This window comes from Musa acuminata, chromosome BXJ1-6 (genome assembly GCF_036884655.1).
Source record: "Musa acuminata AAA Group cultivar baxijiao chromosome BXJ1-6, Cavendish_Baxijiao_AAA, whole genome shotgun sequence".
Classification (NCBI taxonomy): domain Eukaryota; kingdom Viridiplantae; phylum Streptophyta; class Magnoliopsida; order Zingiberales; family Musaceae; genus Musa; species Musa acuminata.
Window position 1 is genome coordinate 12377207 of NC_088332.1, and position 26643 is coordinate 12403849.

At 44.9% G+C, this 26643-nt stretch overlaps 6 protein-coding genes and 1 non-coding gene across 13 annotated transcripts; 3 read left to right on the top strand and 4 right to left on the bottom strand.

Moving 5' to 3' along the window:
- Positions 1 to 2196: 2196 nt before the first annotated feature.
- On the bottom strand, positions 2197 to 6947 carry LOC103987868 (probable pectin methylesterase CGR2). 2 transcript variants are annotated; one of them, XM_009406310.3, is made up of 7 exons: positions 6805 to 6947; positions 6319 to 6485; positions 6158 to 6197; positions 5945 to 5986; positions 4589 to 4960; positions 3682 to 3737; positions 2197 to 2518 (listed from the first exon to the last, which is right to left on the bottom strand). In XM_009406310.3, the coding sequence occupies exons 2-7, from the start codon at positions 6442 to 6444 to the stop codon at positions 2372 to 2374; spliced, it is 783 nt and encodes a 260-aa protein (XP_009404585.2). In that variant the 5' UTR covers positions 6445 to 6485; positions 6805 to 6947; the 3' UTR covers positions 2197 to 2371. The 2 variants fall into 2 exon arrangements, with proteins under 2 accessions (XP_009404585.2, XP_065043453.1); XM_065187381.1 differs by having other exon boundaries at positions 6319 to 6479; positions 6805 to 6927.
- A 657-nt stretch (positions 6948 to 7604) lies between these two features.
- Positions 7605 to 9524, bottom strand: LOC135676329 (probable protein phosphatase 2C 49). The gene is made up of 4 exons (XM_065187379.1): positions 9011 to 9524; positions 8561 to 8893; positions 8363 to 8468; positions 7605 to 8273 (listed from the first exon to the last, which is right to left on the bottom strand). Exons 1-4 carry the CDS (start codon positions 9443 to 9445, stop codon positions 7957 to 7959), a joined length of 1191 nt encoding a protein of 396 aa, XP_065043451.1. The 5' UTR covers positions 9446 to 9524; the 3' UTR covers positions 7605 to 7956.
- A 6405-nt stretch (positions 9525 to 15929) lies between these two features.
- Positions 15930 to 21013, top strand: LOC103987871 (protein TOC75-3, chloroplastic). Of its 4 annotated transcripts, XM_065187382.1 has the most exons (9): positions 15930 to 17201; positions 17810 to 18031; positions 18198 to 18305; positions 18821 to 19012; positions 19098 to 19346; positions 19903 to 20157; positions 20300 to 20603; positions 20693 to 20856; positions 20969 to 21013. In XM_065187382.1, exons 1-7 carry the CDS (start codon positions 15990 to 15992, stop codon positions 20537 to 20539), a joined length of 2478 nt encoding a protein of 825 aa, XP_065043454.1. In that variant the 5' UTR covers positions 15930 to 15989; the 3' UTR covers positions 20540 to 20603; positions 20693 to 20856; positions 20969 to 21013. The 4 variants fall into 4 exon arrangements, with proteins under 4 accessions (XP_065043454.1, XP_009404590.2, XP_009404591.2 ...); XM_009406315.3 differs by lacking the exon at positions 20969 to 21013 and having other exon boundaries at positions 20693 to 20967; XM_009406316.3 differs by lacking the exon at positions 20969 to 21013 and having other exon boundaries at positions 20729 to 20967.
- LOC103987870 (thaumatin-like protein) lies at positions 20852 to 22002 on the top strand. Of its 2 annotated transcripts, none has more exons than XM_009406312.3 (2): positions 20852 to 21144; positions 21214 to 22002. In XM_009406312.3, the coding sequence occupies exons 1-2, from the start codon at positions 21084 to 21086 to the stop codon at positions 21894 to 21896; spliced, it is 744 nt and encodes a 247-aa protein (XP_009404587.2). In that variant the 5' UTR covers positions 20852 to 21083; the 3' UTR covers positions 21897 to 22002. The 2 variants fall into 2 exon arrangements, with proteins under 2 accessions (XP_009404587.2, XP_009404589.2); XM_009406314.3 differs by having other exon boundaries at positions 21220 to 22002.
- A 36-nt stretch (positions 22003 to 22038) lies between these two features.
- On the bottom strand, positions 22039 to 22119 carry TRNAL-CAG (transfer RNA leucine (anticodon CAG)). Its single transcript has one exon. It is a non-coding gene; the product is annotated as a tRNA-Leu (tRNA).
- A 93-nt stretch (positions 22120 to 22212) lies between these two features.
- LOC103987872 (aspartic proteinase PCS1-like) lies at positions 22213 to 24661 on the top strand. Of its 2 annotated transcripts, none has more exons than XM_065187384.1 (2): positions 22213 to 22676; positions 22826 to 24661. In XM_065187384.1, exon 2 carries the CDS (start codon positions 23133 to 23135, stop codon positions 24492 to 24494), a length of 1362 nt encoding a protein of 453 aa, XP_065043456.1. In that variant the 5' UTR covers positions 22213 to 22676; positions 22826 to 23132; the 3' UTR covers positions 24495 to 24661. The 2 variants fall into 2 exon arrangements, with proteins under 2 accessions (XP_065043456.1, XP_065043455.1); XM_065187383.1 differs by having other exon boundaries at positions 22484 to 22755.
- A 1724-nt stretch (positions 24662 to 26385) lies between these two features.
- LOC135677444 (small polypeptide DEVIL 11-like) lies at positions 26386 to 26643 on the bottom strand. The gene has a single exon (XM_065189803.1). It carries the CDS (start codon positions 26641 to 26643, stop codon positions 26386 to 26388), a length of 258 nt encoding a protein of 85 aa, XP_065045875.1.

The window sequence follows — 26643 nt, forward strand, 5'->3', positions numbered from 1 at the left end:
GGGGTTCGGGTTTTAAGGTCTTCGTTCTTGCTCCTGCCATTGAATAGCGCAACATGGTGTTGGTGATATCACTTTCGTTAACAGTTGATGCGTTGACTAATAGGTTCACATGGTGTATGTAATGGGTACTGGGATGAGTTTGACTAATGCGTTGTGGGGCTGACCGTGATGTCGACTTGCAGTAGCAGCTAATTCCTCGTGAACACAACCGGTCTGTTTTTCTTGCTCTTGACAATTTGGCCCTGCGGGAACCTTTGGGATGTTTGGTTTCATGCTCGAGAACACAAGGATTTTAACTTTATTGTTGACTCGAGCACTGGTTTCGTCTTCGTCACATAGCAGCCCACAGCCAGAGCTACGTAGCGTGGGAGGACGTGCTGTGGGGCCCTTCTCTCCTGTCTATGGTCACAAAGGTCAAAGTCTACCGCAAATGAGAAGTTTTCCATGGTCACCGTCAGCATCGCGACATGCGAGGTGCGCCATCACAGGCGCACTGAGGCTTCGCCGTCAAACTTGACTACTTGACTCGACGCTATCATTCCAAGGAGAAGGAAATCAGATCCTTATCGTGGCCTTTGACAACCCTTTCGGAGGTGTAGAACTGCTTAACGTGAATATCTCGGACTACGAATCTTGTAGAACGATTCTTTGTCGATCATACAGGATGTTTCACATCTAGGCTTGGACAAACTTTCATGATGAAACAAGATAAAGCTTCTAGAACAAGGTCTTAACTGATGCAATCGACCATTGTGGGACAAATACTGTACAGTATGTGAACAAATACAAGCTTCATGAACGGGGGCAAATTGTAGCAGGACTGACTTTGACATATGCCCATGCCTTATTGAAGCCAAATAATAAAGGATCGAATACCTTAAGTGGGTCTTGATCGAGGAGCGGTTCTCCGGGGAGGAGACTGCGGCGCCGGCGGAGGCTGCAACGAAGAAGAGAAGAAATGGATCTCTGATGACAGCAATCTACCGGAGTCGCCGGGAAGTCGCATGTAGGAAGCGGAAGGCGACTCGTGGAACAGTATGTTCCTCATAGGAGACTGCCCACCGTTGCTGTACCTGACGAAGGCCCTGTATAGGAACGGAATCAGCCCTTCCATTACGATCGATGGAGAGAACAGAACGAGAGCTTGGTAAGATAGGAGGGGGACGGTGGTTGGTGGTGAGAGGATGGCAGAAGAAGAGGTGGGTTAAGTGTTGAGTGGAGGCAGCAGCTGCTTCAAGTAACGTGAAGCGATCGGCCATCAGGTGCAACCTGGACGCCAAAGTTAACTTGGCAGGCCGAGAGGAGGGGCGAAGGGCAGCGTCAGCAGCTGTAGGCTTGTGACCGCTGTTGTCTCACCAAGTCCGTTATGACATTAAATGCATTAGTAGTCTGGTAATCTTATTGAAGCTCTTTTATCTGTAAAGCAGGCGACTGCAGTTGCAGCGGTCAGACCTCTGTCACGAGCTTCCGTGACCCAGTGGCAGGGCAGGAACAAGTTCATTGTAAGTCATTCGCTGGTGCAATAGCTACATGCATAACAAGATAATAACTAGATACTAATGCTGATCTGGTAACACCAACTGGAAGATTTGGCAGGTAGAGCCTTTGGATTTGGTTTCCTCGTGGACCAGCTGGTTTCCATGTTACTGATATTTGAGCTCTTGGCCTGGTTTCCATCACCATGGAACATCTAAAGATGTAAGCTTCCAGAGTAAACGAGTGATTTCTTTACGTCCACTCTCTCATTCTAGTGTCGAACACGTCAAATGTTGTCTTTACTCAATTAACTTAGAGATACCACAAGGCAAGTAATTGCGAAAGCCAAGTTGTTTAGTGTTCTACCTAGCAAAGAAACTAATATCCACTCCGATATGAACAAGATTAGAAGTTACCACAATCACGGACAATCATCCGACTCCAGACGTCCGGTGGAACACGATCTAGAGCTGATTGAAAGAACCCGCAAGCATTGGAGGACCTGGGAAAGGGAAACACATAACGTGGGTGGAAGATCCTAGAGCTGGAGAATGGCCATGATTCACTGTGAAAACATAAGAAAAGAAACATCAGATTTAGAAAAAATACATTGGTGTAGCGATACATTTATTATGGAATGAAAAGGAAAATTGGAAAAAGAGAATAATTCCACCAGAATCATACCACAATTTTTTTTGGGTTGTACACAGCAGACATAAGTCAACTATAACACTCCATCAATTTGATTTTAATAAGAAGGAAGATCTACAACTGGAGGAAGTAGTGTCAATTAACATTATAACCATATTAAGGTGTGCCAGCAACAATCGGTGGCAAATAGTGGCTACAAAATAATATATCTCCGCAAATGAGAGATCCCAGACTTGGATGATTTCTACGAGTTGACATGAAAATTTTGGCAGCGTGGTTTGTAAGAACTTTTGTTTGAAGCTTGCTCATATTTCTTTACAACAGTTTCATTCTCTTCTAAGCCGTTCTGAAGAAAATATCGTCTCCACCAGGATGAACTCCTTAATTTGGCCTGCACATAAAGTGAAATGTCAAATGGTAATCATCTTGAAAATGCAATAGATACAATCACAGTGACCAGTTCTGTAGCTACTTAAAACAATTCGGTGTAACATTAGAATGATTAGAAACACATTTCTTACATGAGAGATATTAAACAAAGCACAAACTGAGTTTCAGATCAGAAACACATTTTTCTGTGGCATCTGCTTTGTACATAATGATGCTTCTTCACACAAACAAGCTATTTTGTCATCATTAAATGTCCTGAAAATCCAAGTAAAAGTTTCTACCTTTTCTCATTCCAGTGCCAGACATGCGGTAGAATAGTTCACATGCAATTACACCTCCATTAGATTTCTATTATTTCTCAGCCAGTTCCAAGATCTCGTCTTAAACTCTAGTGGAGATACGCAATTTCCCGACTGAATCCTAAAATTTCATGACAAAGAACAAGAAGAAGAGTATCGATGGCACTGAGAACATTACAAGTAATGCTTTGAAAAGCAAAGTCAGCTTCTCTTCGAGTTCAGAAAAAAAAACTGATGGTTACCACCCTATGAATTTGATAAGAGGCAAACTGAGAAGAATATGTTTCTGAAGCAAAGTGTTGAACTGCAAAACCCAATTGAAGAGGCCAGAGAGAGCCTACAGAATTTAGTATAGTAATGTTGGTTGTGATTGGCTTTCCTGAGAGTAATTAAAATGCATGCACATAGAGAAGAGCGAAAAGAGACTTTCATCATGGTTGCTAAACAAGATGAATGCCTCTATAAATATTCAAAGAAGGTACAAGCCAACAAGTTTTATGTTACAACAAGTTGACAATCAACAACCTCTTCTATCAATGATATAGAGAATTTTCTATACATAGAACAAAAGAATAACTCTGGTCAAACAACAGGTCAGCATGTGCATCCCTTTTAAATCAACTTTACTCTTCATTGATTCCCACTAAAGACTGGAGACTGATGCATCCACTAAGGAAAAAACCTGAATCTAGCATTGATAAAGAAAGCTAAAAAGGAAAAATGAAAAGAAGAGGAAGAGAAATTATATGCATGAAATAGAGACATTATCATGACAACTACTACTATCCCCAGAAAAACCATATATCAAATGACATCCTACAAAGCAGGGAATGCCAACAGAACTGTAGATTTATGCAGAACATACCGGCCTTCCAAATTTTGCCAGCTCCGAAACCTTTGCTCTCTGGTGACCTGGATAACCTACAAAAATCATGAGCTGGAATGAGAATAATGAAGACTTCTTTTAAATACTGAAGGATCATATTCACATCACAGAGGTCTGGGTGTCGTTTGACTTTAATACAAACCATTTTAAACTATATAATTAACATAGAAAATGCCAACACTCTTGTAATTTATGAACCTTAAAAGAGCAACTTATCTTCAGCTTTTATGTGTTTAGGTGTTGGATATTTCAAACTAAAAAGTGTGAATCCATGCTGTTGAATGCTAATGTAGATTTAAATATCTTCATACAAATTGCATGAAAGGATGTAGGCAAGAAACAAGCACAAAGACGTCTAGACATTTCACAGCAGAAACCATATAATTTGTTATTGTTTGTGTACAACTATGAAAAAATATGCCCTGAATTATTTTTTAAATCTATCTGTGGCTGAACACCTATTGGATGGAACCTTACCAGTAATATACTAGGATATAGTTTCTGAGATGCCACAGCAAAGAATAGCAAACAGACAATTTTTTCAAGATATTGATCCATAAATGACCACTTAGCTTAATTAAAAAGTAATCAAAAGAAAAGAATTAAAAACAATGAATTCCAACAAAAGAAAATTAAAAGTTTGGATCTTCACATCTATGTGTGCCTGAAACAACAGATCTACCTTAACCTTCACTGACTACATGACCAAGCTCGTAAAAACATTCTTCTTAATACTAATTGTCACAAGTATATACACCCTGTTCTGTGCCAAAAAAAAGATGAATGGTAAGAGATGCACTGAAGGTACCCTTGATACATCATAAAAACTGTAAAAACTACACTGCAGTGAGTATAGGCAATAAAGAAGTATTAAAAAAAAAATTACCAGCAAATATAACAAGACCATCTGTTGATACCCTTGAAAGGTCTGGGAGGGTCTTGTTCAGGTACTTTGGAGATAAGTAATCCAATGAATCTGAGACAACAACAAGGGAAAATGAATTTGGCCTGTATGGTAGAGGAAACTTGATATCAGATACGCGCACAAAGCCTTTGCGTACAAGGCTCTTGCAACTATTATCGGCATCTTCCAGATCATATGGTTCAACACCCCAGGCTTCAGTATCTTCTTCTTTCAACAATTTAGAAACAACCGCACAGGAGTCAGGACCTACATACAACACCTTCCGCATACCATCACTGTAAGCTTTCTTTAGAATAGGTATAGCTTGTAGAACATCTGATGTGCAGGAAACACCTGTTAATATGAGAAATACAAATGAAAATTTAGAATAATTTTGACAACGTGATGAAAGCTGTAGCATCAAATATCCACATGCAATGATAACATGAGCAAAGAGTACTAGTGAAAAATACAATTAACATTTAATATAGCCTAGGTGCTTTGCCAAGAATGCTCCACAAAGAACTTAAAGCAGAGGAGTTGAAATATGATAGCTAGAGGATGCCATTATTTTGTTTAAAGAATGTTAGTTCATCAACACTTGAAGCCTAGCTCTTAGTTCATCAAGGATATTTACAGAAAGTGTTTCATGCATGATAACTTAAAGGTTCCGTTCGTTGGCTCCATTGGCTTATTTCAGATGCTCTACAAATCGAAAACACCACCTGGATTGGAAAAAGGGGCATATGCAAGCAAATAATAGAAAGTTTCCACTTGGTTACACAAACTAGTGTTGTAGGTTTTTTTACAATTTAAATTTGTTTTAGCAACACATCTGAATTCAACTACAGAGAGTTGACATCAAACTTTTAATTGATTTCAACAGTCTTCCAAGAAGCCTTCTCAGATTCCTGAGTGGTGCAATATAGCTAATCTTGTATCATACAAGGTTTGAATGAAAGATCCGTATTGGTCCAATGATTTACACTACACATGTTCAAAAATTCAATTGTAGCAGAAATGTCTTCTTGTATCTCAGCATATTATTTTTGTGACCTACAATCTTCTTGCATGCAAGACTGATTTTGTGAAATTGAGTCGGAGAAAGAGGTAAAAAAGTTTGGTAAAAGGTGAAACATGAGGCAAAATGAAAAGTAAAAGAAACTGAGGACATATATAGAACGCTTCTCAAACTCAACAAATTATATATACATATGGGTAAACACTAAGCTAAGGCCAGCCATAGGGAAACATCCATAGAGATAATCGTGTGATCAGACGAAACAATAATTTATTTTACGAAAGTCTACTGGGTCAACTGGAAAATAGAAAAGGTACCTTGAACAATATTTATAGCTTCCTTGTTACCAGTAAATCCACCTGGTCATCGTAGCGAGAAAAGTAGCTTATTCAAGCATGATAGTTTAGGCAAGAAAATAATATAAATGAGAGGAGTACGAGATGTCCATATCAACAGACAATAAGTTCACCCCAAAATTGAATCAAGTGCCGGATTCTATCTCAATTATAATATATGAGAGTCGCACGTACCTGAACCTCCAAGTGAATAACCAATGAGGAAAAAAGCACCCTAAAATTTCAGAAAGGTCGACCCATCACATTCTAATATTTACGTTCCCCCATCCGTGGATGGCGCACCTCTATCTACTAAGAAAGCGATTGTACTCCAGAAATGGGAATAAAGTACGTACCAAGACAACCAATCCAACAGCTAATAGAGGCGAATTACGCGACTTTTGATTGAGTGAGCTGACCAGCGGAATGCTTCCGCTATCTGACACGCGTCGAGATGGATTAATTGCTCGCCTTGACGCCATACTTCAGTTCTTCGAATCCCAAAGGACTGCGAGCCCTAATGCTAATCAAAGTAAGAAGGCAAAGAAATCATCACATCAACCTCACTAAATTCCATAACGAGGGAGTTTCAGATCAAACAAGTCCACGTTGATAGGAACAAACTCCGTAAATAGATAAAGAACGAACGAAGGAATGCAGGGCAAATGCATCTCGAAAAAGATCCATGAACTTGAGCCGAGACACGAGAATCTGCTACGGATCGAATGCGCCAAGCGAGGGATCGGAATCGACAATGTGAAGCATCGTTCCGCGAAAGAATCAAGATCCAAAAGCAATGGCCAACCAAGTAATTAGAGAGGATCGCAAGAAGAGAGAGCGACCTGTAAACGGGGAACCGGAAGCCTTCCTCGCCAGATCTGAAGCTTCCCTCCTCGATTACTGTTCGTAGCTTTTCCTTTCGCAACGAGAGAGAAGTGGGGGCGGTACATTAATGGAAGGATTGCCGGCTCACAGTCTCATCCTAACCATCGACTCCGTCAATCCCAACCACAGTGCAAACGGATCGGGTATGGGTAAGCATTTCAGATCCGATAAAGTTAAACATGAAGTTGATCCGATCCACAGCGCAAACGGATCGGGTACGGTCTTTGATCAACTCGTCTGAGTCGCGACTTCTCCAACGACCCAATGTTCAGTGGCGTGAACGATGTCGTGACCTGTCGCGAGGAGACCCGATTCCCGTTGCACGAGTCGAATATAACGAGTGAGCATTATTGCATGGCATTAGAGGAATACGATTCACGCGTTGAGTGGGTTAAGATTCCCTTATTACGCTCTTCATAGCCTGACGCACTATTCTTGGACATTCCCAATTAAAAGCGATAGGCAGATGCGTGTACCATCTTAGAATACTATCGAATCATAAGCTACGTATAGAAAGGAGATGCAATATATTGATGACGATGTTGACCGGATCACCGCTGAACATATCCGGATGCTCTCATGACGGGAGTAACGGGTTGTGCTGTAAAATTACCCACAATTCTCGATCATAAGCTGAAATATGAAATATATTATTTTTGGTGGAAAAATGAGTGATAGCAAGCCATGCTGATCCAAAAAAATGAGGAAATTTTTGGCGTATACAAGTACTTGGAATTCAGAGGATATACAGGAAAAATGATAAGAAAAGCAAGATTGCCTGCCTGCGTCTATTTAATATATATATATATATATATATATATATATATATATATATATATATATATATTAAATTCAGTAATTGCAGTAAATACAAATTAAAAGGCATTTTCCCTTCGCCTTTTTCCTACCAATGGATCCTTCGTTTAAGTCTCCACCCTTTCCTCCTCACTCGACATTACAGCCTCAAGTTTTCCTAGTTCGGATCTTGAGGTGGTAAATAAAAAAACAAGAAAAAAAAAGAAAAAAGAACTACCATAGTACTAGAAGTGAAAGCTTCTCCACCGCGGATTCACATACCACAACTACTACTGCTACCATCTCCTCCTACACTATCTGAGGTCAACGACGACCACGCTGACATTATCCGCGCTCTGCCTTGCAAGCGCCAACTTCGTCAGCAGCGCCGCTGCGTCGGAGCACGCCCTATCGCTACAACGGCCATCTCTGCCGACCACTTCCTCGCCGATGGGCTCCTTCAAGGGCGCCTTGGCACGCAGGCACGTGCGGACGACGTCGCACGCCATCTCGTTGGTGACCACGTCCCACAACCCGTCGCTGCCAAGGATGAGGAACTCGTCGTCATCGCGCCTTTCCGTCACGGTCACCTCCGGCTCTGATGTCACGTAGGGCTTTAGATAGCCATCCCCTGTTAGAAACAAGACATACAGGCAGCTAATCAGTTAACGCGAACTCAGTCGCCTGCGAGAGGTGGTGGGGCGGAACAGAGTACCGTACCGATAGCTCGGGACATGGCGAGCACACCTAGAACTCGCGCCCCCTCCCAGTAAATGACTCGACCACCCGCCGCCTCGATCCGGCTCAGCTCGTCCGGCCTGTCGGGCTGCAACACCCACAAGAGCAAGAAGAAATCAGGCTGATGCAGCAGAATAACCGAAGTAGAAAGAAGTCACATTTCTTGTCTTCCATGATTACCTTGTGGTCAGAGGAAAGGGGCAAGGGGGCGCCACCGCGGCAGAGGACGGCGCGGGAGTCGCCGCAGTTGGCCACGACGATGCGGGTGGGCCCCACGACGGCGACGACGGCGGTGGAGCCCACGTTGTCGCACCTCGGTGCGTGGAGCTCGCAGCGGCAACAGAGGGTTGGCCGGCCTCCTTGTTGCAGCGCCTCCGCCGCCGCCGAGTCCATCCGCAAGAAGCTCCGCTCCATCAGCCCCGACCAAGCCCCCGGAGTCGGTGGAACAGATCCGAGCCTCGACATCTCATCCGCCACGAACTCGTGCATCCGACCACTGCATAACGCCGCCACCTGCAGGTGGAGAGGAGGGGGAGCTATAAGCCCACAACTATTCGAGTAATACAACCACATGGACGAGGAAAGAGGAAAAGAGAAAATATATAATAGAGACCACATGATCAATCTTACATGGGAGCAACCATGGCCGTCGTAGACGCCGAAGAAATGGTGGCTCCCACCGACGGACCCACATGTTCGCCGGGAGAAATCGGGAAGGACGGACACAGCGTCCTCCATCTCCTTCCTCCGGCCGCAAACGGACATCACCCCGTACCTCGAGGTGCGGAAGTCCGCGTCCTCCAGCTCGCAAGCTCTCCGGGGCTCCAATTCCGAGGCTACCGAGTTCTCCAAATCCAGGGGCACCAAGGCGGGCAACGAGGCTGAGCAACCCAACCGCTGCCTCTTCCGGCGCGCCTCTTCCGCCGGATCCACCGCCTCCACGCCAGCAACGAACTTGAACCGCCGGATCACCATCCGGCGGCGCCTGACCGCGCGGGTACTAGGCTCGCAGGGGGCAACCGGCGGCTCCGCCTTGCCCGCGACGTCGCAACAGATCTCCGCCATGTCGAGATCCAAGTCCTCCGAACCGCAAGTGTGAGGTGGGTGCGCCTCCGCTTAAAATGTAAAGACACTTGGGGGAGAGAAGAGAGAGCCGGGGGGCAAGGGGTCATAAATGGGCTCCTCGTCGCGGTGGCAGCCCCAGCAACAGAAAGCGCCTGTGCCGTGCCCGGGACAGCGCAGCTGCCCTTGCCCGTGGGTCAGCGTCACGGGCCGCGGTCCCACGTCTGCGACCAACGCACAGTTGGTCTGACGTAGCCCTCCCCTCGCCTCACCCGAAGGGGGCGCATCACAACCGTCCATCGCGGCGGCCCACGCCGCCTCCACCGGGCACGAGTACCTCCGGGCCCCACGATGCGGGGACCTCAAAAAGAAATCGTATCTTATCATATCTCTTGCCTTTTTCTTCCAAGCGATTCATCTCCCTTCCAATTATAACCTCGTGACAAAAACAAAACCACGATACCGGACTCCGCAGCGGCCGGGGAAATTCCAGTGGGCGGTTTTGCAATCACCAAACGAAACAGGACGCAACACGTATACACCTCCCAAAATTCCCGTCGGGACCCACATCTTCAGCCAATCAACAGATGTGTGGACTACGGTCTAGCGCCGGAGACGGGAGGGGGACGCGTGTCTGATGTGGCATGCACTCGAGTCAGATCGAGGATACCGTAGAAGACTTGCCTTCTTTTATGTGCAGTAATATAATACGATATAGTACACGCCTCGCCATCATGTTACGAGTTAGCCGTGTAAATCCGCAACGATGCCAAATGAAGACTCGGGGTGTGCTGTCTGGAATACTGAAGTCAACAATAATGTATGAGCAAAGTATATACTTGGATGAGTCGCCACAAGGAGTCGCCTGCGGACTCCGACGGCGACGGAGTGTGTGATTTGTTGCGAGGGTGCGGGATCAGGAATCTGCTTTTGAATTCTATAAACCAGCGGCACGTCATGGTATTAGGAATGGGATGACAATCCGCTGCTTCCCACCATATTAGGTGTAGGTGTAGGTGTAGGTGTGTGGCGTGAGGCATTTCACTGCTGCGTCACACGGATTAAGGCGACACATTTGACCTTTCTTTTAGAGTAGGGGCGGAGGGCTGTAACGCTGCTGACGCAATAAGTAGGCCACGGGTCAAAGTGTGTCCAGGATAGATGGCCAATTGAGAGCAGGAAACGTTGGGCGCCGCAGGGAGACAGACGCACGTTGGCGACCGAGCAGGGGAGGATAAGACGGAGGACGCAGATATTTTTCATTGGGAGAAGAGATAGAGAGAGAGAGAGAGAGACTTGTGGCCTGTGGCCTGTGGCCTGTGGGCTGACGCAGATATTTTTCATTGGGAGAAGAGAGAGAGGGAGAGAGAGAGAGGTGTGGGCTGTGGGCCTGTGGGCTGAAGGAGAAAGCTGACTAGGATCAATGGATTTCTTTTCCACATCGTTGATTTTACGGATCGGGAAAATAAAAAAATAATTTAGATTTATTCATTTTCTGTCTGAATGAAATGAAAATTTTAATTTAAGATGATCGAAGAATTAGATGTTTGCATCCAGATACACACCTGCGATCGAAGGTGAATTGATTTGTATCTTATTAGATTCTAAGAGTTATTATCTTCTTTCATTTGTATCTATCATGTCACATACTATTATACCATAGTTATTATGTCGTATCGATAATGTAAGATCTTGACGATCATTGTACATTAATGAAAATTATATCAAGCCGATCATATTGGTGATTACTCTACCTTAAAAATTATTAGGGAGTATTGACTATAAGTATAAGTAACATATATTCATGCTATCTGTAATATCTAATCATTATCTCGAACTCTACGAAGAATTAAGCATAGCATAGAATATTAGCATAAAATATGTAATCAAGCTATCTGAAAATACTTTTATGTCAAAATTAAAATCAAATAAAATTAGATCTAATAATATTATGATATATATATATTTTATTACTTTTTAGAATAATAAACCTTATCTGATTTACAAGCACCCATCTTCGGATCTAATATATCAATTTGTAAGAAGAAGAGTTGAGAGAGAGATTGTAATCCCTCAACTGAATCCTATTTGAGATGCTTCTTTTTAGTTCCTAAAGGTCCTATCTATTTATAGGCGAGAGTAGAGAGTCTAGAATAAGTTATTAGGAGAGCTGCTCCCATCAAGGTCATCTGAATCCTACTTTAACATGAACTTCTTTTATATTAACCAATAACTATAATCAAAATCTAATCATATCTATAATATATATTACCTAATTAAATAGGACCATATAATCTCTAGGGACTAAATAAAAAATGCACGATATGTAATTTTCACGAACTCCACAAAGAGTTAAGCAACAGAGAGACTAAATAAGAAACATAAGACACGTAATTTTCTGTTATAGATGTTTCAAATGTATCTCATCATCACTTATTGAATTGAATTGGGAAATTCTCACCCCAATGCTTTAATTAAATGTCTGCCCATATTCAATAGAATGGATTACACTTACCAGAAGACTAGAATAATAATTTTTTTAATTTATATAGATTTCGAATTATGGAATATTATAGAAAATAACTTTCAAAAGTCTTCTCTTCCAATGAATGATTGAAATGAGTTGGAGAAGAAGACTTTCGCTTTAAATGTCAAAGTTATGAATACCTTATTTTATGCTTTCGATAAAAACAAGTTCAATGGAGAAGAAGACTCCGTCATCAATTGATTATCATCACCAAAAAGGGGGAGATTGTTAAATCTCGATTTTTGATGATGAAGTCAATTGATAAATTGTTTGATATAATCTATATGTCGAGAAAAGTGTATAGGATTAACTACGATAGCGATAAGACATAAAGCAAATATTGTGCCAGAGTCAAAATTGAGATTTCATTGGGAGTTCGAGAGTTCATCGGAAGTCCGAACGTTCATCGGAAGTTCTGCCGGAACCAACCGAGAAGTCTAGGAGCTTGCCGGAAGTCCATCGAAACATTATCGAGAAATCGTTAGAAGTTTGTCGAAAGATCACCGGAAGAACAATTGATGTACTGGAATAAAATGCTTTGTTAAATATCTTAATTATCATAGTTAGATAGTAAATTAAGTTAGGATTATGAGATAATCTCACAAACTCAGTTAGGGGCCAACTAGGCCCTTAACATGGCTAAATTGGGCCGGATTGAATAGCTCATTTAGCACCTAAAATCACGGTCGGCGGTGGCACCGCATGGGACTCGGTCTCCTAGGTGCTCTGGGCTGTGGTACCGCCAATATTTAATGCTGTCAAGCGGTGGTATCACACTTGTCAAGCGATGGTATCGCACCTGTCAAGCGGTGGTACCACTAAAGCTCGGTCTCCGAGCTCTATCATGTGGTCGTACCGCCTAGATTGAACGATCGTACCGCCCAATGTTAGTTTACAGGCGGTAGTATCACCCAATAATGATGGTGGTACCATAAATACCCCGAAATCTAGGGATGTGATACTTTTTGACTCCAATTCTGAAGCTATTGGGGCCTATAAATATCCTACCCTTTTCTGCATGAAAGAGCACGAAAGTGTTAACATAATCTTGAATTTCTAGGGTGTTAAAGTGTTGTAAAAGTGAGAAGAGTCCTCCCCTCCCTCTTTTAGCTTTGTAACTATCCAAGAAAGAGGAGTGAGGCTTGTAAGGGTTATCTCCTAAACTTGGTAAAAGGAGAAAGAGTTGTAAAAAGTGGTTGGTTTTCGGCTTTTGAAGGAAGATAATTAGTGGATGCCGATGACCTCGATGGATGAGGAATCAGAAGTGGATGTAGGTCACAATGACTGAACCACCCTAAATTCTAGTTTATATTTCAATTTGAGTAATTTACATTACTGCAATCTTCCTTAACTTTCTCTTTATACTCTTACAAACGATTTCAAGTTTAATATCTTTCCGAAATGAATTTAATTGAAACAAATATTTTTTTCGAAATCAATGATTTTTTCGCTGCATTAATTCACCCTACACCCCCCCTCCCTTTTAGTGCTGCTCTTGATCCTAACAGTGTACTGTATACCTATCCATATAATGGAGATGACTGATCTCATAGCTGCTTGTGTGGGACACTAGGGATATATTATAAGTGCTTATTGAAGAATGAGTTTATTGATTAATTTAATTACAGAATGCTGGATGATTGATGATACCTTATTGTCAGATAGTGATTCTATCATCCCAGTAGTATATTTGGTCTTTATATTTGAGACATTAAGGATATCTTGTATGAATACTCTACTCTTTAATATCGGACTTATAAGTTTAGAAGTTTTAAATCTAACACAACCGATCATCGAGAGTGGCAGTTAACTCTACGATAATTATTAAGTGTCGATAAATGATCATATGCTCTCAGTGTCATTTGAGAAATAATGTTTTCTTGCTCAAGCAAATACCTGACTAAGGTCATTCGGATTAGGAGAAAAAGAGTTTTCCAGGAGAATCTGATTAAAATGAGACTTGAGTAAAAATTGTATAAGCTTTATCAGCACCAAATCCGATATACGATCTTAAGATAGTTGGATGGAGATTTAGTACCCAATAAGGTAAAATCCATTAGGGTTAAGTTGACGGGGAATCTCTATAAATAGGAGGGAATCAAAGAGCTAAAGGCTAGACCTTTTTTGGCTATCACCTCCTATTCTCCTCTCATCCTCTCCTCTTCAACTTGTAGCTTATATTTAAGACGTATGGATAGAAAGAAGGACTGACTCAATGTTTATTGTATGATATGCCTAACGAGGAGATTTGAACAATGAATTGAGGAGCGTCTTCGCAGTCCATATCATGTGGATTATCGCTAAAGAAGAGTACAGTTGACCTCCTTTATCATCTCTCATGGATCTATAGGATTTTAGAGATATACGATCTCCCTAAGTAAAACACATCTCTTATATACGCCACTGTTGCTCTTCCTACAATAAGTCGATCGAGAGCTAGGTTTCTTTGCCTGAAGTTGGTCTCTCGGTAGATCGAGCAGGCCAACCATATACTCTATTACCCGAAACCGACATCTTGATGGCTCTTCCCCTACCTTTATATAGCGCACGTGTTGAATAAGTTAACAGTTTCACTTTATAATCTCTTAAAAAGAATTCTTGAAGTGCACTCTTGGGTGGGATAAATGATAGGGAGAATATCATCAACTAATTATCATCTGACATGTGGCCTCCGCGTGGCGTCTAGATTGTAAGAAGGAGACAAAGATTGCCACCCACTGGTCTACCCACATAGACAAAGGTCCAAGACAGATAATTACATGTTGTCTCTCGCTTATTGCCCACGTTAAGAAAAAACAAGTGGGTGTTGGTAGAGTTGGTCAATAGCTATTTTCTCGTATAATATTTCATAAAATATTCAACCCCTTTATGACTAGATTAAAAAATTTATTTTTAGCACAATCATAAGAGGGTCATTTTTCACCATATGCACTTATCTCTTGAACTAACTTAGGTGTCCAAGAAATCAAGCTGGGAAACCTCTTTCAACCCCAATCTTTATACATATGATACATCAGGAGCTCGATATTTTCATCTTGGAGGTATATTGGATCATTCTCCGCATATGAGGCTGGATCATATCAAACTGATCAGGATTTTACTAATATATTTTTATAATAAATATAAAAATAACTAAAAAATAATTATGGTCCATGATATTGAATGATAGGAAATCCATTGCCGTAGTGAGCAACGATGACTTGGGTTCGGCCCATAAGCTAAGCGTTTCCTCTGAGTGCATTAAAAAAATGGTACCCGACAATATATCTCATTAGCAATATTGTCCAAGCACAAAATTTTCTATCATCCGACAATAATTTCTACCGAGGAATTCATATATTTCTTACGTAACAAATTATAATGGAAATGATGAATAACAACGTAATAATTTGAATAACAATAATAAATACTAATCATATGCTCAATTTATCTATTGACAAGGTGATGTAGGTCAAGACAGTGATCAACATTTAGTGGAAGCTAAATCACAATGGATGTGAAAATTATAATTGTAACGATTGCTGAATTGGAATCAAACCATAGATGATCAATAGTTTGTATTAATAAGTTAGTTGTCTCATTCGATCATGATAATATTATAACATATATGGTATTTTGATTTTCGAAATTGATCATCCATTGCATATAAGACATGCCACAATGTGGAATTAACCTACGTTAGAAGACCATATACATCTTATTAGTTAATTCAGTATATATTTAGGAAAAAGTATCGCTGTGATATATGCAGTAATTAACACCACAAGTGAATCAGGAAATAGTGCGAACTCAATGCGACATCTCAATTCAATGGTATCACACCTCCTGAACGAGCCCAATTTGGCCCATGAGCTCGATCCAGTGTGGCCTATGGGCTCGAGCCCGGTATCTCATTAAACCCAATAGCCTAAACCCACCTCTCTCTCTCTCTCTCTCTCTCTCTCTCTCTCTGCATGTCTTAAGAGAAGAAGTTGTCCTGCTCCCCTAGTCGATCCTCTCCCTCTCCCTCGCGGAGTCGCCATGGCCTTCGCCGCCCCAACGCAACTCCTCGGTCCCCAGATCCATTCCTCTGCCGCTGCTCCGCGGAGGCGCAAATATATGCCTAATGACGGAACCATCGTCCCTACAACTATCATCGTTCGGGCCCGCAAGAAATCCCTTGCCGCTGCTCCATGGACGCGCAAACATATTCCCTACGGCAGAACCATCGGCCCTACAACTATCATCATTCGGGTCTGCAAGAAATATATCGCACCCTTCTCCGCCTCCGTTGTCTCCGTTGCCGCCGCGGCTGCTGGTGGGTTCATCTTGATCTCGTCGTTCCCTCCCTCTCCTCCCCCTATCGACGGCGGCGGGGGCGGCGGGGGTTGGTTCCGCGGCGGCGGCGGTGATGGGGGTGGTGGTTTCTGGTCCAACCTGTTCTCCCCGTTTGTGGCCCTTGCGAAGGAGGAAGGTGGCGGCGGCGGCGGCGGCCAGGAGTGGGATCCTCATGGCCTGCCGGCCAACATCGTTGTCCAGCTCAACAAACTGAGCGGACTCAAGCGGTACAAGATCTCCGAGATCCTCTTCTTCGACCGCCGTCGCTCGACCACCGTCGCCGGCACCAATGACTCGTTCTTCGAGATGGTCTCCCTGCGCAACGGTGGCGTCTACACCAAGGCCCAGCTCCAGAAGGAGGTCGAAAACCTAGCCTCTTCCGGCATGTTCGAGAAGGTCGATCTCGAGGGCAAGACCAAGCCCGACGGCACCATGGCCCTCACGGTGTCGTTCACCGAGAGCACGTGGCAGTCCGCCGACGCATTCCGCTGCATCAACGTCGGCCTGCTGCCGCAGACGAAGCAGATGGAGATGGACGCCGACATGACGGATAGGGAGAAGTTGGAGTACTTTCGGATCCAGGAGAGGGAATACAAGAGGAGGATCGATCGGTCGAGGGCATGTTTGCTGCCCGTGACGGTGCAGCGCGAGGTGCTGCAGATGCTCCGCGAGCGGGGAAAGGTTAGCGCTAGGCTGCTGCAGAGGATTCGGGACAGGGTGCAGAAATGGTACCACGACGAGGGATATGCTTGCGCTCAGGTCGTCAATTTTGGGAACCTGAACACTAGAGAGGTGGTGTGTGAGGTCGTGGAGGGCGATATCACTCAGCTCAACATCCAATTCCTTGATAAACTTGGAAACTTATGCGAAGGAAACACTCAGCTGGCAGTCATTCGCCGGGAACTGCCGAGACAGGTATACCTGTGACTCGTTGTATTCTTTGTTTCCTTTCATTTTTTTTATTTCCATTCAATTGTTCTATGATAAGGTATATTACTTAAATGATCATGAAAGCTTACTGGTAGAAGAAGAGAAAAAATAGTGTTGGTGTAATTGTTAGATATGAGTCACTTCGATCATGCAAATGAATGACAGTGGAGACAAACTTGCGTAGTCAGTTTTTTCGTTGTGTTGATTCATGACAATTATGGATGGTCAATCGAAACACAATGTTTTTTTACCTTCCAGACTAACTATAAACCTATTTATATGGATGGTCAATCAGGATTCAGCAGGATCCACTTTCTTTTCTTTATTTTTCCACTCTCATCACTTATATTTTCTCTATACCCTTCTAGATAAGGTCGCTGGATTCATAAAGTTCTCAAAGATGTATATTCGATAGTGTACTTCAATTTGTTCTATACCGGAATTCGATGAATTCTGGGTTCTTCTTTAACATATTATCATTGTCTTTAAAGATTTAATTTTGACTGTTCTCATTTTTAAATTGTTGTAGTATTGCCAAAATATGCTTATTTTAATTCTTGACTATATATCACAATATTTTTTACTTGGTGCAGCTTCGATCAGGGCATGTCTTTAACATAGAAGCGGGAAAGCAAGCTTTGAGGAATATAAATTCACTTTCCTTGTTCTCTAACATAGAAGTAAACCCACGACCAGATGAAAAGAAAGAAGGAGGAATTATAGTTGAAATTAAACTCAGAGAAATGGATCAAAAGTCAGCTGAAGTTAGCATAGAATGGAGTCTTGTACCTGGACATCATGGACAACCAACTCTGGTAATTTTGTCCACAGGGACATGTATTGCAGTTTATAACAACAAGCTGCTGAAACTTGTTCAAGTTTCAGAGATATCCGAAATATATGTAGCGGAGTTGCATATGTATTGTCTTATGTTAGACTAAATGGATTGGCCCCTAACATCAATGGCACTATTGTTGTTAGGCATCGATCCAACCTGGTGGAACTATTTCATTTGAACATCGCAACATCAAAGGATTGAACAGATCAATTGTTGGTTCAGTTACATCAAGCAATCTGCTCAATCCTCAGGTATGTGCCATTTCCTTGTTGCAATTGTACAAATTCTTAGTTTTGATTTCGACTTAAACTGATGGAATTGAACCCCTTCCCCAAAAAAATAAGATTCCTTGTTGCAATATGATTGATTGGTTTATATCACTGAAAATAGCCACTTTATGCATATGTGGAAGAGTCAAGGGTTTGTGGCTGCCCTTTTAGGATTCATCATTGACAAGAATGCTTCTATAACTGTCAGGAGTCAGACTTTCAATTTCCTCTGATGGAATTATTCTAACTCAAAACAACCTTACACATTACAGAATTTTTTTGTCTGTGTTACTAAATGCCATTCTTATTTGCTTGACACTGCACTGATTTGAGAAAAGCAACTTCTCCATTTGTTTCACTTTAGTAATTGATACCACAGTGAGGGGAGAATTTGGAGTCAACCTCAAAACTTCATATGCTTAGCATGATTTTTGTGGTCTTTTGGTGGTCTATCTTATTACTTTGACTCATTATATGATGTTCTTATTCTTGTTTAGGATGATCTGTCCTTTAAGCTTGACTATGTGCACCCTTATTTGGATGGTGTGACCAACCCTCGCAATCGTACCTTCCGTGTCAGCTGCTTTAACAGTCGAAAGTTGAGTCCTGTTTTCACCGGTGGCCCAGGTGCAGATGAAGTTCCACCTGTGTGGATTGATAGGGCTGGTTTTAAAGCCAATGTAACAGAGGTAGGTGTCGTTGTTGAAAATGATGAGTTATCTTTTTCTGCAATCCATCTGTACATTGCCGTAATGCACACCATTAGCATTTCAGAACTACACCCGACAAAGCAAATTCACTTATGGGCTTGTGATGGAGGAAATCACACCTCGCGATGAAACTAGCAGTATATGTACCCATGGTGCTCGGGCACTGCCTAGTGGTGGTTTAAGCATGGATGGACCTCCAACAACCCTCAGTGGTATTGGTGTTGACCGGATGGCATTTGCGCAGGCAAATGTTACACGTGACAACACAAAGTTTCTAAATGGTGCAATTGTTGGTGAGAGAGATGTCTTTCAGGTATCCATGTCCTTCTTTCAGCTTAATGTTCGTTTTGTTGTTTTGCATGCTTGTGTTTTGAAAGTTGATGAAGTGGTGGTGTCTTTAGTTCTTTAAAATTATTGTGGATATGAAGTAATCCACTCGAGCCTTTGATAGTTTCATGACTGCATATTATGTTATCTCTCAACCTCACTATCTAGGCAGATGTTCAAATAATTGATCCAAACGTTCTGTCACATGATAAGTTGAAACTGTGTCTAGGGTATATTGAGACATTTTGGACAGGGACAAGTAAATGATGAGAGTCTTATGTATGTTATTTGCTATATATGCTTTTGTCTGTGGAGATGCATAGTTCACAAACTTGATGACTACTAACAAACCCAATGCCTTATTGAGACAACTTGTCCAGTTTTCATTCTTTTTTCTCAAAAAGATCTATAGAGATGATTTTATTCTTTCACCGCTTGTTGCCAACATTTGAGATCAGCATTTCCTGTAAGTGTTATGGAGTGGTAGAACATCTTCACATGATCATGTGCTCATCTGATAATCACACTTATTCTGATGCTAGGTGGACCAAGGTCTTGGAATCGGCAGCAACTTCCCCTTCTTTAACCGTCACCAGCTCACGTTAACCCGCTTCATTCCATTGAAACAAGTCGAAGAAAGCGTCGATAAATCAGCACCACCGGTCTTGGTTCTACACGGACACTATGGCGGCTGTGTCGGAGACCTTGCAAGCTATGATGCTTTCACTCTTGGAGGGCCCTACTCTGTGAGAGGCTACAACATGGGAGAGTTGGGTGCATGCAGGAACATTCTTGAGGTAAGCATGGTCTACCCCTGTTCCTTGTTTATAATGTCAAGCTTTCATGCCGCATTTGTCTTACAATTTCCGCAAAATTACATTGCCGATCTTCATTTGGCTATTTGCATTGAATATAATGCTTTTTTTTTTCCAATGTTAGCTTGCTGCTGAGCTGCGGATTCCGATAAAGAAAACCCATGTATATTTGTTTGCGGAGCATGGAAACGACCTCGGCAGTTCGAAGGATGTGAAGGGAAACCCAACGGAGTTCTTCCGCCGAGCTGGACACGGCTCTTCGTACGGTGCAGGTCTCAAGCTTGGGATGGTGAGAGCAGAGTATGCGGTGGATCACAACACTGACACCGGTGCAGTATTTTTAAGGTTTGGCGAGAGATTTTGAAAGGAATTCATATAGAGGAGATGAACCGATTCTCCGGCATCATCATTTCCAAACTCGAAAGATGGTATGTTTCGCTTGCAAGTAATAATATGTTGCTTTAGGGATTTACTCGTTATGATCCTATAATGATCTTCCAACTTCTATAAACTGCAGAAATAGCTGATTCATTTTGGGATTTGCTTGCTGCAGCAGAAGATTAATTAGATGTTGCAGCAGAAATAGGACAGTTCCAGGAAAAGATAACAGCAACTCACATCAGATGATTCCCCCTTGCAATAATTGCCTAAGGCACCATGGAAGCATCTCATCATCTTTATGTCTTACCTTTTCCTTTTTTTTCTCCACATTTTTCTTCACTTTTTCATGAGAAATTCATATATAAACAAGCCATCATGCTAAAGAGAAAGCACCTCTAATTTTTAACTGCAGCACTGAAGATTATTGATTATCAAAGACCAGCACACTTGTACAGCATTCCTCAGCGTTCTCTCGTCACATATAAATAGGTAGTCTTGCAGTGGCTGCTGCAGTAAGAAGGAAAGGAATGGCGACACACAAAGCACATCTCTTCGTTTTCTGCCTCTGCTCGCTTACCTCTGTATCATGTTAGCTTCGATCTCGAACTGATACCGCCGAATGGACTTTAAGTGATCTCGCTTTCTCTTCTTCCTCAGTCGCAGGTCAGATTCAACTCATCCTCGTCAACAACTGCAACTACAGCGTGTGGCCGGGCACGCTCGGCAACGCCGGCCACCTTACCCCCAAGGACGGCGGCTTCCACCTCGCCCGCTTCGAGGAAGCCGTCATCGACGTGCCCGAGGGATGGTCGGGGAGGATATGGGGCAGGACGGGCTGCTGCTTCGACGAGCACGGCGGCGGCTATTGCGACACCGGGGACTGCGGCCGCCGGCTGCACTGCATGGGCAAGTCGGGGGCGCCACCGGCGTCGGTGGTGGAGATGACTTTGGGCACCGCCGCGTCGTCGCTTCACTTCTACGACGTGAGCCTGGTGGAGGGATTCAACCTCCCGGTCACCATGGCGCCGGTGGGCGGGGGGATCGGGTGCGGCGTCGCGGGGTGCGAAGCGGACGTGACCGCCTGCTGCCCCGCGGAGTTTGAGGTGCGGAGGGGACGACGGGTGGTGGGGTGCAAGAGCGCGTGCTTGGCGCTGAAGGCCGACGAGTACTGCTGCACCGGGAGATATGGGTCGCCGACGAGTTGCAAGCCGACGCGCTTCTCCCACCTCTTCAAGTCCATATGCCCTCGTGCTTACAGCTACGCCTTCGACGACCCGACGAGCTTGAAGAAGTGCAGGGCGTCGCGCTACCTCATCACCTTCTGCCCTCCTCAGCATTAAGTCTGCTGTTTGCCTGTGTAAATTTGACTCGGTGTCACTGACAGCGCGTGTCTTGTTGTTCCAACGTGTCACCTTATGAGAATAAATAGAACTTTATTTGAGGAAATTTGGCCTAAATTTATCATAAGAAAACAAAATTAATTGTCAAGAATGGGATTCGAACCCATGCCCTTTCGGACTAGTACCTGAAACTAGCGCCTTAGACCAACTCGGCCATCTTGACTTTATGATGTGTGTCATCTAGATTTTATTTATAGTATAGTGAATCATTGGCGGTACTCATCACGCGTAAGTGAAGCCTTTAGATGGGCCAAACTCAATGAGCATGAGGTGGTGACTCTGTTTCTTCAACAACCTTTTTGGTGCACAGTACTCTACAGTCAATAAACTTCAACTAAGCGAGTGCTTTTGAAGACCAGTAAATGCTAACCATGTCCCCCTACTTCATTGCAAGGACATGACTACATGCATGCTTGTCCTGTCACTGGCTGGGGCAATTGATCGAACGCCTGTCTTGCATTGCAACCACATGCTTGTGTAGCTTTCTAGGCAGGTCCACTTAAGAGGGTGATGGATCTGAGCTCCATCATCTCCAGAAGTCCGCTTCTTACATACCTTACAGTTTACCATCTTCATCTCCTAGCAAAGCACTGCCGCACTCATAATCAGTCAATTTCTCGTTTTCCTGCGATCGTGTTCTTTGATTTATTGAGTGCCTCCACAACAGCTGCAACGCATGAATGCTTGCACTCAATCTTTCTCCTTTTGATCACAGAGGAGGTATCGTCTTCTTCGTTTTAGTCAGCTGCTGGAAAGTCAATGGGGCCACAATATCCTTTTAGGCTGCGCATATGGATCGGTAGAACAGAGAAATTAATTTGGTTCGTCGCATTTATTTTAGTTTGATTCGGGATTTTAACGTGCTACAGTGCCTTGGTGTCTCAAATGGCTTGCTTCTTCATGAGAGATCAATGATGACGATGAACTTTCAAGCTTTTGGAGGTTCTGCACCAATCATGATGCTCCCAGTACTCTGAATCCTCGATATGCTTTCTGTTCTTCGATCAATCCAACACTATCAAGCCTATAAACGATATGTTCTTCCTTCGACTGTACTGCACGACCACTGAGCACCTCGCATCTCTCACTGCTTTGAGTTCCACTAGACTATATCCTGTCTTCTAGTCTTCCCTCTTCATCCGAATCCACAGATAATAACCAGAAGACGTAAGCAGCATGACCTCCTCTGCTTCTGGTTCTCAATCCTTTCTTCTGTTTCTGTTCCTTTGTCTTCTGCAACCCTTCACCTCCGATTCCCACAGAGTAGCAACGACGACAAATCCCACTGCTTCGAAGGTGCCATCTTTGTCCCTTGTGCTACCACTTACAGTTCAAAAGGTGCCATCTTTGTCGCTCCCCACGCCACCCAACAAGCTCCTCTTCCACCACAATGTCAGCCTCACCGTGCCCCTCGCCGTCGGCACGCCGCCGCAGAACGTGACCATGGTGCTCGACACCGGCAGCGAGCTGTCCTGGCTCCTCTGCAACTCCTCCTCCGCCGCCGCGTTGTCCTTCGACCCCCAGTGCTCGTCTTCCTACTATCCCGTTCCCTGCTCCTCACCGGCTTGCAGCGACCGCGGCCGCGACCTCCCCATGCCGCCCGTCTGCGACGCCTCCTCCACTGCCGGTTTCTGCCACTTTTACCTCTCTTACACTGACGCTTCCACAGCCGAGGGCGTCCTCGCTACCGACTCCTTCCTCTTGGGCAGCTCTTCCCCCGTGCCCACCGTCTTTGGATGCGTGGCTTCCACCTACTCCTCCGCCGGTGGCGACACTGATGCCGCAGGGCTGCTTGGCATGAACAGGGGATCCCTTTCCTTCGTGAACCAGAGCGGCATCCGCCGATTCTCCTACTGCATCCCGGACGACGACGCCTCCGGCGTGCTCGTCCTCGGCGACGCCGAGCCCCCTTTCCCACTCTCGCTCAACTACACCCCTCTGATCCAGATCTCCCTTCCCCTGCCCTACTTCGACCGGGTCGCCTACACCGTCCAGCTCGAGGGCATCCGCGTCGGCGACAACCTCCTACCGATCCCCAAGTCGGTGCTCGTCCCCGACCACACCGGCGCCGGGCAGACCATGGTCGACTCCGGCACCCAGTTCACCTTCCTCCTCGGCCCCGCCTACGACGCGCTGAAGTCGGAGTTCTCGCGGCAGACGAGCGGCGCGCTCGTCCCCCTGGACGAGCCGGACTTCGTCTTCCAGGGGGCGTTCGACCTCTGCTTCCGGCTCCCGGCGGAGAGGGACGCGCCGCCGCCGGGACTTCCTACGGTGGTACTCCTGCTCCGCGGCGGAGCGGAAGTGGCAGTGGCGGGGGAGCGCCTGCTGTACCGTGCGGCGGGCGACGCACCCGGCTCCGACGCTGTGTGGTGCTTCACGTTCGGCAACTCGGACTTGGTGCCGCTGTCAGCGTACGTGATCGGACACCACCATCAGCAGAACGTGTGGGTGGCGTACGACCTGGAGAACGCCCGTGTCGGGTTCGCGCCGGCGCGCTGCGACCAGGCGAGTCGCCTACTGGGCGTTGCGAGCACATGACCTTCATCATCATCAGCTTCCTCCATTCGATTCCTTTCCCCACAATGGCGGAGCTTTGCAGAAACACATCAAGTTACGAGGGTTAGAGCCTGTGTGTATACGTGCCTTCTTCCACTGCCACATTCATCATGCTTAGACTCATATGAACTTTGATGTCGTTTTCTCGACGTGACTTGTCTTCTTCCTTGCGTCTCCGCGAGGTCTGGCGCGTACCTGCATTTGCTCTCGTACGAGGCGGTGGACGTGCAGTACGACTCTTGGTTGGGTTTGGTGCATCCCGAAGCCCAAAGCCCAAAGCCCAAATAGCCTCCTTGCAGCCCATCAATTTTTTTGATAGTCCACGGATATATTCTATTATACGTACCATCATAAAAGCATACGTACATAGCACATACGTATGGGAAACGACGGGAGAGGGAAACGGCTGCGTTTAAATGACTCATCCGTACTCGTCCCCACACTCCCACGTGAACGTCCCCGCGTCCCATCGCGGCCACGTTTCGCGGGGGCCACAGCACGTGAATCTGCCTGCGGTGGCTGGTGCCTCGTGGGCCCGGAGGCGACACGACCCGCGACGCGAATCCATCCCTCGGATCCGCATCCGACCGTTGAGGCCGAGTCCAACCCGCGAGTCGTGCGGGTCAAATCGCAATGATTGATTCGGGTCGTCGGGTGGCGCTGCAGGTGGCCCCACCGCACCCCCCACGTGCGGTCGACGCTGCACTGCACCTCACCCTATCCTGTCCCACCCCCGCACTCGCCTTTCGATCCGAACGCGACGGTGTGTGTGGAAGCGCACGAGCGTGAATAGGTTGGTGATGGAAGCACTTCCAACTCCGGAGGTTATCAACTCCTGCTCATTGGATGGTGACGCGATGCGCTTTGTCGGTGGTTTATGATGAATGATGGGTGTATTGTCATGATCGCGTCAATCTGAATGAGAAATTGAGCTCGAAATGGTAATAATTTGGACATGAACATGCATGATCAACATCATGATTTTAAAAGTATATGTATTCTGATGCCATCCATTATTTCCTTATTTCTGTTAACTATCGAGTTTGAGTCTTTAGTCAGCCGCATGTGAGACTCTGCCGTCGAATTGGCATCCGTTGTCCGCACGTGAGAACCATGTGATGGCAACGGGCAACGGGCAATACGCCACGACAAAAAAGCCTTCAAGCGGTGGAAACAGGAGTCACTGACACGACAGCTGGCAGTCTCACTGGAATGTCGAGAAAAATGATGATTTTTTATTTACAGAAATTATAAGAATTCATTCCTCTATTCTTTTCACTTTCTTCTTCGTGTCCAGCTTATAAAATTGCTGCACTACCGCTCGATCAACAGTTTAATGGCGGATAGGTGTTGACCGAAGAAGGAGGGACGGAGGGGTCAACCCTGCCTCCTCTTTTCCGGGCTGAGAGGCCCCTTCCCCACGTTGGTAGATTCCCCACAGTTTCATCTGGGCATAAAACTTCTCTGTTTTCACGTTAACGTGACGCCATCCACTCACAATTTTGTAGAAGAACGATACAAACGCAGGCCAATAATTCAGCGTGTCAGTCGCTGCCACCTCCTCTCTCTCTCTCTCCATCAATCAATCAAGTCATAGCAGACGAGGAAGAAGGAGAAAATTAACCCTGGGAAACAGCACCGGTGAGGTGGAGTTGCAGAGCACAAGAACACATTCCTTTCTTCAAGTGAGGCCTCAGCCCCTCACTCCCTTTTTACAGGGAGAAATATACACAGCAAGGGTAAAAGAAACCTCTGATCTATGATCTCTCTCTCTCTCTCTCTCTCTCTCTCAAAATGTACAAGTTTCCTCTCAGATCCTTCCTTGCTGCTTGTGGGTGGGATTGACAGAAAGAAGGACACAAACAGGGGAACCTCATGGGTAGTCTCGCCAGCAGATGAGCATGGTGACACAGCGGCGCATGATGTAGAACCTGGCTCTCTGCTCCTTGACCAGGCTGGCGAACCGGCTGGAGAAGGAGCCCGGTGCGGCCGTCCTCCTCATCTGCCTCGTGCTCGCCGATCCCTTCAGGAAGGGTCCAGCTCCCTCTGCTCCCATGATTCTTCTGCTCGCGTTGCAGCTCCTGCTCCCCTTCTTCGACAGCTTCCACTTCTCCTCCATGAACAGCTCCAT

Coding starts and splice junctions, on each gene's coding strand:
- LOC103987872 (XM_065187384.1), top strand. CDS start 23,133: ATGACCTCCTCTGCTTCTGGTTCTCAATCCTTTCTTCTGTTTCTGTTC.
- LOC103987868 (XM_009406310.3), bottom strand. CDS start 6,444: ATGGCGTCAAGGCGAGCAATTAATCCATCTCGACGCGTGTCAGATAGC. Junction 6,198..6,318: donor CTGTTGGATTGGTTGTCTTG/GTACGTACTTTA, acceptor CTGAAATTTTAG/GGTGCTTTTTTCCTCATTGG. Junction 3,738..4,588: donor TGGTCTTGTTATATTTGCTG/GTAATTTTTTTT, acceptor TGATTTTTGTAG/GTTATCCAGGTCACCAGAGA.
- LOC103987871 (XM_065187382.1), top strand. CDS start 15,990: ATGGCCTTCGCCGCCCCAACGCAACTCCTCGGTCCCCAGATCCATTCC. Junction 18,032..18,197: donor ATCATGGACAACCAACTCTG/GTAATTTTGTCC, acceptor TATTGTTGTTAG/GCATCGATCCAACCTGGTGG. Junction 20,158..20,299: donor CATGCAGGAACATTCTTGAG/GTAAGCATGGTC, acceptor TTCCAATGTTAG/CTTGCTGCTGAGCTGCGGAT.
- LOC103987870 (XM_009406312.3), top strand. CDS start 21,084: ATGGCGACACACAAAGCACATCTCTTCGTTTTCTGCCTCTGCTCGCTT. Junction 21,145..21,213: donor CTCGCTTACCTCTGTATCAT/GTTAGCTTCGAT, acceptor CTTCTTCCTCAG/TCGCAGGTCAGATTCAACTC.
- LOC135677444 (XM_065189803.1), bottom strand. CDS start 26,643: ATGGAGCTGTTCATGGAGGAGAAGTGGAAGCTGTCGAAGAAGGGGAGC.
- LOC135676329 (XM_065187379.1), bottom strand. CDS start 9,445: ATGGCGGAGATCTGTTGCGACGTCGCGGGCAAGGCGGAGCCGCCGGTT. Junction 8,469..8,560: donor CCCTTTCCTCTGACCACAAG/GTAATCATGGAA, acceptor TGGGTGTTGCAG/CCCGACAGGCCGGACGAGCT. Junction 8,274..8,362: donor CGCCATGTCCCGAGCTATCG/GTACGGTACTCT, acceptor TGTTTCTAACAG/GGGATGGCTATCTAAAGCCC.